This window comes from Cynocephalus volans, chromosome 2 (assembly GCF_027409185.1).
Source record: "Cynocephalus volans isolate mCynVol1 chromosome 2, mCynVol1.pri, whole genome shotgun sequence".
NCBI lineage: Eukaryota > Metazoa > Chordata > Mammalia > Dermoptera > Cynocephalidae > Cynocephalus > Cynocephalus volans.
The window spans coordinates 82305767-82318774 of NC_084461.1; the positions used below are offsets into that span (position 1 = coordinate 82305767).

Here is a 13008-nt window from a genome sequence, read left to right on the forward strand (position 1 = left end):
TCTCTTCTTTTTTTAGTTAGCCATGCTAATGCTTTGTCAATTTTATTTATCTTTTCAAAAAGCCAACTTTTTGTTTCATTGATCTTTTGTATTATTTTCTGGGTTTCAATTTCATTAAGTTCTGCTCTGATCTTAATGATTTCTTTCCATCTGCTAACTTTGGGTTTGGATTGTTCTTGTTTTTCTAGTTCTTTAAGGTGAAGTATTAGTTTGTTCACTTGCCATCCTTCCATTCTTCTGAAGTAAGCATTTAATGCGATAAATTTCCCTCTTAGTACTGCTTTTGCAGTATCCCACAGGTTTTGGTATGATGTATCATTGTTTTCATTAGTTTCAATAAATTTTTTGATTTCCTGTTTGATTTCTTCTTTGACCCATATGTCATTAAGTGGAATGCTGTTTAATTTCCATATGTTTGTATAGTTTCCAGAATTTTGTTTGTTATTGATTTCTAATTTTAATCCATTGTGGTCTGAAAAAATACATGGGATAATTCCAGTTTTTTTGAATTTGTTGAGACTTGATTTGTGATCTAACATGTGATCTATCCTGGAGAATGATCCATGTGCTGATGAGAAGAATGAATATTCTGAGGTTGTTGGTTGGAATGTTCTGTAGATATCTGCCAAGTCCAATTGGTCTAGAGTGTTGTTTAGATCTTGTGTTTCTATGCTGATTCTTTGCCTAGATGATCTGTCTAATATTGATAGTGTGGTGTTCAGGTCCCCTGCTATCATGGAATTAGTGTCTATTTCCTTCCTTAGGTCTAATAGAGTTTGCTTTCTAAATCTGGCTGCTCCGACATTGGGTACATAAATATTTATGATTGTTAAGTTTTCTTGATGGATGAATCCTTTCATCATTATGTAGTGGCCTTCATTATCTCTTTTTATGGTTTTCAGTTTAAAGTTTATTTTATCAGATATAAGAATAGCTATTCCAGCTTGTTTTTCATTTCTGTTTGCATGGTAAATCTTTTTCCATCCTTTCACTTTTAGTCTATGTGTGTCTTTATAGGTGAGGCGGGTCTCTTGAAGGCAGCATATAGTTGGGTCCTCCTTTTTAACCCAGTCAGCTAGTCTGTGTCTTTGATTGGAAAATTTAATTCTTTTACATTAAATATTGTTATTGAAAAGTGTTGATTTACTCCTAGCATTTTATTGATTTTTGTTTGGATGTCTTGAGGATCTTTTGTTCCTTTCTTTCTGATTTACTGTTTGTCTTCTGTATTTGTTGGTTTCTTGGGTTGTAGATAAACTTTTTTTTTTCTCTTCATTGTTGGCATTTTTATTTTTATTTATTTTTATTTTTATTTTTTTATAAAAGATGACCGGTAAGAGGATCTCAACCCTTGACTTGGTGTTGTCAGCACCACACTCACCCAGTGAGCAACCAGCCATACCTATGTAGGATCTGAAACTGTGGCCTTGCTGTTATCAGCACCACACTCTCCCAAGTGAGCCACAGGCCGGCCTGGCATTTTTATTTTACTAGTGGGTTTTGATTTTGCTTGAGTTTTTATGGCAATGGTAGTTATTTTTCAGGTACCAAACCCAGTACTCCCTTGAGAATTTCTTGTAAAGGGTTGTTGTGTCGTAGGGAACTCCCGCAGTTTTTGTTTGTCTGAGAAATATACTATTTGCCCTTCATTTTGGAAGGATAGCCTTGTGGGGTAGAGTATTCTTGGATGACAATCTCTGTCTTTTAGTATTTTGAATATATCATCCCATTCCTTTCTGGCTTTTAGGGTTTGGGATGAAAAGTCTGATGTTAGTCTGATTGGGGTTCCCTTGTAGGTGATTCGACGCTTCTCTCTTGTGGCTTTTAAGATTCTATCTTTGTCTTTGAGTTTTGCCAATTTGACTATAACATATTTTGGAGAAGACCTTTTGAGGTTGAATATGTTTGGGGATCTTTGAGCTTCCTGAATCTGAAGATCTGTGTCTTTTCCTATACCTGGGAAGTTTTCTGCCAGTATTTTGTTGAATATGTTTTCAATGCAATCTCCTTTTTCTTCCCCTTCTGGAAAACCCATGACTTAGATATTTGAGCACTTAAAGTTGTCTGATATCTCTCTTAGATTTTCTTCAATGTTTTTAATTCTTTTTTTTTTTTTTTTTGTCTGCCTATGTTATTTCAAACAGCCCATCTTCAAGGTCAGAAGTTCTCTCTTCTACTTCTGCAAGCCTGCTGGTTAAACTCTCTGTTGAGGTTTTTATTTCATTGAATGAATTCTTCGTCTTGACAAGCTCTGCTACATTCTTTTTCAGGGCATTGATTTCCTTGTACATTTCTTCTTTCAGGTCCTGCATACTTTTCCTCATTTCATCGTGTTGTCTAGCTGAGTTTTCTTGTATCTCATTTAGTTTCCTTAGAATTATCACTCGAAATTCCTTGTCAGATATTTCAAGGGCTTCTTGTTCTATTGGATCTAGAGCTTGAGAGTTATTACCCTTTGGTGATGTACTTTCTTGATTTTTCATATTTCTGGTATCTTTCCTTTGATGTTTAGTCATTGTGGCAAGGGATTTCACAGTCCACTGGTTCGACAGTATTGTCTGGCTAGGATCCTGCTGGGGCTGCCAACTTGGCATGGCTGCTTCAGTGTCTGCTTGGCCACCCCCTGGCGCCTCAGGCACATGGTCGCCTCAGGTCTTGGGCCTCTCTGGGGAGGTGCCTCTCTAGTCAGCATGCACTTGGCCAGGCTAGGGATAAGGTGCGCCAGTGGTGAGGCCTTCCTGCTAGGTCGCGTGCTGGTGCCATAGGGTATGTGGTCTCCACAGGACTTGGGCCTCTCTGAGGGAGCGCCTCTCTGGTAAGCACGCACTTGGCTGGGCTGGGGATGAGATCTGGCAGCAGTGAGGCCTACCTACTCAGTCACGTTCTGGCACTGTGGGGCATGTAGTCTCTGTGGATATCGGGCCTTTCCAGCAGGGTGCCTCTCTGGTCGGCACGCACTTGGCTGGGCTCAGAATAAAATTTTTAGAAAGAGAAAATCTTGACTGACCATTGCCCGGTGCAGACCCATCACCCAGAGTGACCAGCTCCTCCTGTTCATGGCACAATAGATGCTACCGCCTTTCTCCCACTGTGCCAGCTCCCCTGGCAGGGCCACCTCTAAAATCCACTTTTTAAAAGTGACTATGACAATTTGCCTTTCCTCTGCCAATAATGTGTTCATGTCTTTTGCCAATTTATCATTTGGAGTTTTAGTATTTTTTAATTCTTATTGATTTGATGAGCTCTTTTACATATTAAGGATAAGAACCAATGATACATTGGTAAATGTTTAACAATCAGCTGTTGATTTTTTACAGGGGGCAGGAGGAATCTGGTTTGTAGTATTTGCCTGCCTATTTCCATGGTGTAAATACTCTCACTGTACTTTCAATCATCCAGCATGATGACACTGAACACAAAGATGGAAAGAGATATGTACAATCAGTTCTCACAGACAGGTGTATGATGATTGCAGCATACCACTGAAACCCTTGTCGACAACATTTGTTATAAATGTTTTTCCAGTTTGCTTTTTATATCTTAATTGTATTTACAATTACTTTACAAGTTTTATATAAAGTTAAACATTCAAATATTTTGCTTTGTTATTTTTCTCATTACAGTAGTCCCCCTTTATCTGTGGTTTCACTTCACATGGTTTCAGTTACCAAGGTCAACCAAAGTCCAAAAATATTAAATGGAAAATTCCAGAAATAAACATTCACAAGTTTCAATTATGTGCCATTCTGAGTGGCATGATGAAATCTCGTACTGCCCAGCTCTGTCCTGCCTGGGACATAAATCATCCCTTTGTCCAGTATGTCCACACTGTACATGCTCCCCACCTGATAGTCACTTAGTAGCCATCTCAGTTATCAGATGAACTGTTGTGGTATCGCAGTGCTTGTGTTCAAATAACACTTATTTTGCTTAATAATGGTCCCAAAGCACAAGAGAAGTGATGCTGGCAACTCAGATATGCCAAAAAAGCTGTAAAGTTCTTTAAGTGAAAAGGTGAAAATTCTTGACTTAAGGAAAGAAAAAAAATCATATGCTGAGGTTGCTAAGATCTACAAAAAGAACAAATCTTCTATCCATGAAGTTGTGAAGGTGGAAAAAGAGATTCAAGCTAGTTTCGTTGTTGCACCTGAAACTGCAAAAGTTATGGCCACAGTGTGTGGTAAGTGCTTAATTCAGATGGAAAAGGCATTAAATTTGTGGACGGAAGCTATGAATAGAATATGTGTTCTAACTGTCATAATGTTCTACTTTATTATTAGTTATTGTTGTTAATCTTTTACTATTCCTAATTTATAAATTAAACTTCATCATAGGTACGTATGTATAGGAAAAAACGTATAGGGTTCAGTAATAACTGTGGTTTCAGGCATCCACTGGGGGTCTTGGAACGTAACACCCAAGGATAAGTGGGGATTACTGTACTTTTAAGATGAGAAAATTCTTCATTCAGAGAAGAAATGATCTCTTCTCTTTTCTGTTATTTTTACGGCTTAATTTTAATTTATATTTTTAATCTATTTTTTCTAAAATCTGTATTGATATATGACATGAGGTAAGGATCTAAATTGAATGTTTTCTGAATAAGTAACGAGAGATCCCAACACCATTTGTGAAATTCCTCCCCTACGGATTTGTGTATCTCATGTATAGCACATTCCTTTGCTACATTTACCAGGGTCTTCAATCCATTACACATGGATCTAGCTGGCTATACACCATTCCCACACTCACTCATCCTTGTTTTATAAAGTGTTTTAGTATATAGTAGAACAGTTTCCCTTTCATCACTATTCTTTATCCAAAAAAAGAAGGAAAAAACCCTACATACATGCAAAAAGACAAAACCAAACTCTAGCTAATGTTTTTGACAGTTTCAGTTCTTCAATTAAAGCTATTTTTAGTTTGTTTCAATCTGACAGTTTACAAATGGGTAAAAGATTCTGTATATGGTCTTTGAAATTGTGGTAATTGATTTGTTACAAAAAATTCTTCTTTTCCTAGTCAAATTCACAAACGTAAATTAAAACAACTATGTTATATATAAATCTCTCATGTTCTCTAAGAAACCTAGAACAACAAACCATTTTATGCGTATGAAACAGTTTGATTCAGATTTGCTTGCATCAGCTGTGTTAGCTTCATTGTGGTTCTGATTCAGTCTGTAAAGGACCTCTTGCCCAATGCCATACTGAAAAATTCCTTTTGCTAAACTTACCACCCATTATGTAACAGGTATTTTGTGAAAAGCTTTTATATCAGTGATGGCCAAATGACAACCCATGGTCATATCAACATAATAAATATGTTCTGTTTGGACCAGATAGTGTTTACAAAAGATTTTGAATAAGATGCCAATATTTTTAAACTTTGAGATTCCACAAAAAGTCTGGATTTTGAGCTTCTGTTGAAACATTATTGAGACATCATTCCCAACTGGCAACAATCAGCTGGAATCAAGCCACTGCTGAGCAGAGATTGCCTCTCTCTGAGATGGGATTCTCTCACTCATTTACACCGTCAGCCTAACTAAGAAACGCATTCAATTTTGTAACCCCTACTTTACATGGTGTTTTCTTATAATGTGTGATGAGAAATTAATGTTTTAACTCAAAATTACAGATTTTAGAAGACCAAATAAGAGTTCGAGATCAGGCGGCCACAGGAACTAATTTTGCAGTGCAGGAGATAAACATCAAACACCTACAGGGAGTTGGAGATCTTCGAGGAAGAGTAGCCAGGTGAGAAGCAGCGTATTAACTAACATTTAGCAGTCAGTTCTTGGCCACTGAATTCTCAAATTCTCAAATTCTCAAATTTCATATTGTAGAAAACAACAAAATAGATTTGCTGCCAAATGGATATAAAGTTTTAAATATCTTGTGCATGATATTTCTAAATCAAAAGCATTACTGGTATGCAATTCAGAAAAAAAAATCTGTAGGTATTAACAATGGCAGGGCCACTCTGGCAGATACGTCAAAAATTACTTGTGAGTGGCTGACAATGGATACCTCCATCTCTACATTTTCTCCCAGGACCTCTTCTCTCCTGAAATACCTCCACTCCCATCTTGGTAATCCTCTCAGAAGTGTTCTTAACCAAACAAGAATTAGACCATTAACACCTAAGTGAAACCTCTTTGTCTTGGTCCATTTCTGCTGCTATAACAGAATACCTGAGACTGGGTCATTTATAAAAATAGAAGTTCATTTTCTCACAGCTCTAGAGTCTGGAAAGTCCAAGATCAAGACTGCATCCCTCGAAGGGGGGGGGGGGATGCTGTGTCCTCACATGGCAGAAGGCCAAGAAGAGCAAGCTACCTGAAAGCTGCCTGAAGACTCTTTTATAAGGGCCTTAATCCCATTCATGAGGGAAGAGCCCTCATGGCCTAATGACCTCTTAAAGGTCCACCTCTTAATCCTGTCTCATTGGCAACACCTGAATTTTGGAGGAGACACATTCAAACCTGCACTCTCCTAAGATATTCATCCATTCAATTTGGCAAAATTGTATTAAGCACCTACCATACATCAGGCAGTGGGCTAGAATTCAGCAACTTTCTGTAGCTGTTCACAATTTACCTGGCAAAACAAGCTCCCTCCATAAGCAATAAGGTGAATATTACACTGAAAGCCTGGGGTGCTGTGGAATATCCAAATCAGATTAGGGCAAAGGAGAGGTTTCCTGGAGGAGGTGAACCTAAGATGAGTTTTGAAGGATTTGTAGCAGGCAGTTAGACAAGGAAGGGTGGGGAAAACACTTCACATAGGAGGAATAATATGTGTAAAAGAACTGTGGGAAGGATTATTGTGACATGTTCAAGGGCCTACCTGTGGGAATGGTATTTCGGAGTATGCATTTAGGGAGAGATGGTAGATGAAGGCAGAGAAGTGGTCCAGAATTGGGAGATGAGAGATCTCATGGGCCAAGGTAGAGTTTTAACTTTATATAGAAGGTTATAAATAGTCCATGGGAGGATTTTAAGTAAGAGGGTAACATATCATATTTAGTGACATTCCGTTAGTAGCTGAATTGGTGGGGTACAGAAAGAGAGCGTGAAGACCAGAGGAAAGCTATCGCAGCAATCCAGGTGAGAATGGCAAGGGCCTAACCTAAGGCACTAGCCATGGAGGTTTAGAGCAAGGGACAGATAACATAGACATTTGGGAACTACAGGATTAGTTCATGAATAAACATAGAAGATGAGTTAAGAAGCAGGGAGTCAAGGATAACTACTGAAGTTTCTGGCTTGAGGACTGACTCATGCTATTTGACAGAGAAGGAAATATGAAATGAGGAGCAGTTTTGACAAGGAGGTGGAAAGAGAAGCTGGGGGTAATCATGTATTTGGTCTTTACCATGTTGTGTATGACACACCTGTGGAATATTAACCAGAATGGGCATGAAGCTAAGTGGGGAAGGCTGGGGGTAGGCGGTGGGTGGGATGTGTGTGTAAAGGATGTCCAGGTTTCTGGTTGGCCTACAACATAAACAATTTAGTGGCTCTGGGAAAGACTCCATAGTTCTGGAGTGTGGCTTCATTCCTCTTAAAAATTAAAGAAATATATTATCTAGGAAATAATAATCATGGTTGGAAAATTCTTATCAAGAAAAAGTAACTGTCTAACAGTCCAAAGACTATACACACACACATATATATACTCATATATATATAATTATTTATCTATTAATATTGTATATAATGTATTATATTTTGCATGTATTTTATATTGTATATAAATATATAAATAAAATAGTGTCTGGCTAGGCTAAAGCTACTGTCTAAGGCCTGGAATCCTGACAGCACCAATTGCCTAGCTCTTAATCCTGTTCGTGATGCCAATTTGTCTGCTAGACGACCACACTAGTTGTGGTAGCTGTTTTACCTGCCAAGTAATCCTGCACCGACTGGGCTGATGGTTGAGTTAGGGCAGGGTCTGGAGCTCCCAGACCCCTCAAACCCATTCACAGACTGGATCACAAACCCTTCACACGCCAGGCTGGGTCACCAGACCCTTTCACGGAGGTCTATAAGCTAGGCAACCAGCCACACAATCCTTGGAAGGTACAGGTCTGGAAAGATATGGCTGTGCTGGGCAGGCGCCCGAGGCAGTAAAACACCAGCCAAAGTGGCACCGCCTCACAGGTACACCTACTCCACCCACACACATAATGTTTACCGAACGACTCTGGACTGGCTCTGAGGCGAGGGGAGCCTGACCAAATTGTTCCATTTTCCCAACAAATAGTTATATATAATTACATATTTTATTATATAATATTTGATACATACAAACTTTTTTGGTAATGTTTGGGTGAATTATGAAGGAAGATAATAAAACAAACACCAGAAAATCTACAATCCTACTTAGATGTGCCATGTTTTTTGCAAAGAAGATAAACACCAAACATCTGTTCTGAATGAAATATAATTTGGTTCAATTTGGTGGCATGCTGATGGCACTACTACTATTTATTTCTTTCTGCAAACCATTTGCATTACCTGTCATTTTGTTCTTGTAAATCCTGTTTTACATACAAGACTAAATAACAAATGGATTAAAAGTAACCAAGAGATCAATGGAATTACCTTAAGAAGATGTACAACTCTTTTTACCTTGCTCCAATTTGTTACCTTTCTCTTTAATCTTAAGCAATAATTATAGGACAAGGTTTTACTTTTCCTTGAAATGTCTCCTTTTAATGGAAAATTTTTGAAATCTATTTGGTAATCTGAGACAACCTGGCTAAAAGCCATGAGACTTAAACTTATCCTTCCTCTCCTGTTTCTTTTCTGTGTTTTTTTCCAGACAAATGACTAATGAACAAGCTAAGGTAGATTGATTACTCTCTTTCCACATATAGTCACCTTAATTCCAATTAGCATTTTGGCATAAGTGAAATTAAGTTGATCATTTTAACATAATTGCTAGCAAACATTTTACTGCTTCATAAATCAGGCTCAGTATTAATAACTACAATGTGCTTTAAATTTTACACCTTATAGTGGCAGTTTAAAAGCAAGTACTTCTAATGAGATGAGGTTTTCTCCAAGTTGCCCAGGCTGATTTTGACACTGTCTCCTCTGTTTGATAGATTAGTCTAAAGTTAAAAAAAAAAAAAAAAAAAAAAAGCAAGCATGCAAAGGGCACCCATGGGGATGGATCTGTAGCAGCAGGCAGAGGAGAACAACCTTCTAGCTACATTTGGCTCTTTGGGACTCCAAGACAAATCTGAATATGGGGAAAAAAATGATAAATTGTGTTGATATGGGATTAAATGCAAAATCATGTCCTTTGAAGAAACATAATGCTATTATGGATAATATCAACTTTTAAAAAGTTAAGAGGGGATACTTCTGGTTAAAGAGGGCAAAATAAAGACATTTTCTTCCACTCCTATCACTAGAGACATGTCAAAGCCAGTGAAAAGTAAAAGAAGGAAAACAAAAACTTTATCGTTAATATAACACGGAAGTTGCCAAAACCACTAACCACGAACCGAGCACATTTACCAAATACTATGATGTTTGGACTGATAGAGTTCTTCTCAGACCTTAAACATAATGACTTCCTCCAAATCAAGAGTCATAATCCTGAAAGGCATAAGCAAAATAATTGGAATAGAGCAACATACTGGAGAGAAAGGAAATGACCCTTTAGAGATTCAGGTCAGCAACACAGAGCAGCTGAAGATGCGACAGTGTTCTTTATCATTTCTGTCATCGAGGACCTACCTCCTTGCCAGTTCATACCTCAGAGAAACTGGCTGAGAAAGGAGAGGAGGCTGTAGTGTCACAACAGAGAAGCTACGACATTGATTTGCTGTGAGATACCCCAATCTGTTTTTTGAAGGGACAATGGGGAAAGGTGCCCGCACCACCAGGCCTAAATAATATTAGATTTGATACTGCAAATTTTAATAGAGGATGGCATCAACCCACCACCAACTCACTCAATGATCTTCTGCAGGTAGCCAGAAGCATTCAAAACTAAAATAACGATAGTTAGAATCTAGTCATGCATAAAAATCACCTCCACAACCATCGTAGATAGATAGATAGATAGATAGATGATAGATATATAGATAGATAGATAGATAGATAGATAGATAGATAGATAGATAGATAGATAGATAGATAGATAGATGGATGGATGGATGGATGGATAGATAGATAGATAGATAGATAGATAGATAGATAGATAGATAGATAGATAGATAGATAGATAGATAGATAGATAGATAGATAGATGATAGATAGATGATAGATAGATAGATGATAGATAGATAGATAGATAGATAGATAGATAGATAGATAGATAGATAGATAGATAGATAGATAGACAGACAGACAGATAGATAGATAGATAGACAGACAGATAGACAGGACACATAGAAAGAATGAAACACAAGCAAAAGATTGATGAATATGCTTCATGAGAGGAATTATCTAGAAAAGCACAGGAAGAATTCAGACCAAAAGTTCAGGTTTCAAAGAAATTAAGAGCAAAAGAAAGCTAAAAGAAGATTGCTGCTTGAATAGTCATGTGTAATTTGGCCTCTTCCCAAAGTCCCACTAAATCTACCATATAAAGATTTTCTCTTTAAAACATAAACCCACAAGGATGGTATATCAGCATAGAAGTCTTGGAACCTAAAAAGCAGATGGACATGTGGAAACTGCCTTAGCAAACTTAATAAAGCCAATTTTTATGCTGTAGGAGAAGCTGAGAAAGACCTGCTTTTATACCACAGAATTCTCAAAGGCTCCAAGCTTGGCTGTAAGAAGAGGAACTGAGAGCAGCACAGGGAGTCAGGACCATGAACCACTGTAGTGCGTTATTAGCCTTCTAGTTATTATCGAGTTTTAAACTATGGGCATGATTTACTTTGATGAGATAAAAATTAATTTTAAAAAGATATAAAAGGGTTTCCCCCCAAAAGAGATTATTAGATAACAAACTGAAATTGCTCGTGGATAAGGTGAAAGAAAAAAATTAAATATTATTAAATTAAAATATTACAGAAATTATATCAACTTTAGAAACCCCCGAAATAGAATAAATCCAACTAAAAATAATAAAAGTTGCAAAAGATAAAAAGCATGAGTAAACCACACCAAATGAAAGAAAAATGCTTTTTGATAAAAGAAATGATTATGGAGAAATTATATATATGATAGAAAAGTAAAACACATCCGACATAAACCTAATAGAAGCCCTTAAAGAAGAAACAGAACAAATTCTTCAGAAAAAGAAATATTCGTAGATATGAGAAGAAAGATTTCTTGAAACAGAGATTTGAATTTATGGATCAAAAGGTAAAACTGTGACCCTGGAAACATTGATAAAAGAACAATTAAACCAAGATATCCTGGTTGAAGTAACTAAACATGAAAGTAAAGGATCACTGGGCATCCCAGTAGACAAAGCAAATCATGTAAAAGATGGAAAAATGTAGTTTCCTCAGACTTCTTCACCTTGACCAGTGCCGGAAAAAAATGGAGCACTCTATTGTGTTCTGAACAAAAGAAAAAAATGCTATCTTAACTGAGTTATCTTTCAAGTTTAAGAGAACAGGCAGGCATTCTCAAGCATTCAAGAAATTAAAGATTCTAACACTCCTGAGACCTTATTTTGAAATCTGGCCAACCAAGGAATAAATCAAAATAAGGATCTTAGAAAATAAATCACAGTTTAAAAGGACTGTCAACCAATATAAAACCTAAATGTAGAAGGAAGATTAAATACTATAGGAATTCTAGTTACAGAGCATAGTGAAAATCATAAAATTTTACATTTTAAAAATAGCAAAGTATTAAGAAAAACTGTTGAAGGAGCAAGTATATAAACTTATTTCCTCATTGTTTGGCATATGTTCAACAAATAATGTTTAAAGTTGAGAAGGTAGTTGTAAAAAGTATAATGAATCCCAATCTATTATAGCTTTTTATAACTTCTTTTTTAGAAACAAGTATCTCCTCATAGTGAATAAATATGTATATATCCTAAGTTCAGGAATTTGTCCACTTTTCACTACAGTTTTCTTTCCTTAGATTAAAGTAAAATTAAATGTAATATTTCAAATTAAAATTGGTTATATAATATAATCCAAATATTTTAAAAATTATTTTATTGTATTTCTATCTTCCTATCTCTGTGTGTGTATATATAAACACACACACATTTTATATGTATGTTAGATTACATATATATATATATAAAAAAATCATGGACAGAATGATAACTAAATGCTATGGCTTGAATGTCCCCCAAATTCACTCAAGCTTAATCTCCAATGTAACTGTTGAGGGTGGGAAGTCCTATTACCGTAATTGAAAGGTTGGGCCTTGAAGAGTTGATGAGGTTGTGAGGACCCTGCCATATTGAATGAATTAATCCATTTGATGGTTTAATGGTGGTCGTGGGGATGGTTCTGATGGCTTTAAAAAGAGGGCTTGTGAGAAGCTCTCTCTCTGCTCACCCATCCACCATGTGACACCCTGTGTTGCTGTCACCACCCACCAACAAGGCCCTCACCAGTTATGTTCCTTGGACTTTGGACTTTCCAGTCTCCTAAACTGTAAGTGATAAATATGGTTTCTTTTCTGGTATCTATGTCATATCAACAGAGACGCACTAATACACCAAATATTAACAATGCTATTTATGAGAGGCGGAATTTGGAATGATGTTAACTCTCCTCTTTGCTCTTTTTTGTGTTACGTGAAATTTTTCGTAATGGGCATGTACTATTTTAACAGAAACAATAAAATCATTCTAAGGAAGAAGGAGGTGGAGAAACTTCCTTGGAATATAGAGTCCAGCTTTGAAAAACTAACAAATCAATCCTTGACTTCAGTGTGTGAGGTTTTAGGCTGGGGGGTGGAGGAGGCTGGGGAGGTGAGAATGAGTGGGTGACAACTCTTAAAATGTGTAAATAAATAACCGCTGCTAATCCTGTGTGGGAGCTCCCTCTGAGCCAGGT

General features: G+C 36.9%; 1 protein-coding gene across 1 annotated transcript in view; it reads left to right on the forward strand.

The window, feature by feature from the left end:
* FAM81B (family with sequence similarity 81 member B) overlaps positions 1–13008 on the forward strand; it is a 64824-nt gene that overhangs the window by 27270 nt on the left and 24546 nt on the right. Inside the window, exon 5 of the mRNA XM_063087613.1 lies at positions 5641–5759. Within this exon, the coding sequence (XP_062943683.1) occupies positions 5641–5759 (119 nt within the window). The remainder of the gene's footprint in view (positions 1–5640; positions 5760–13008) is intronic.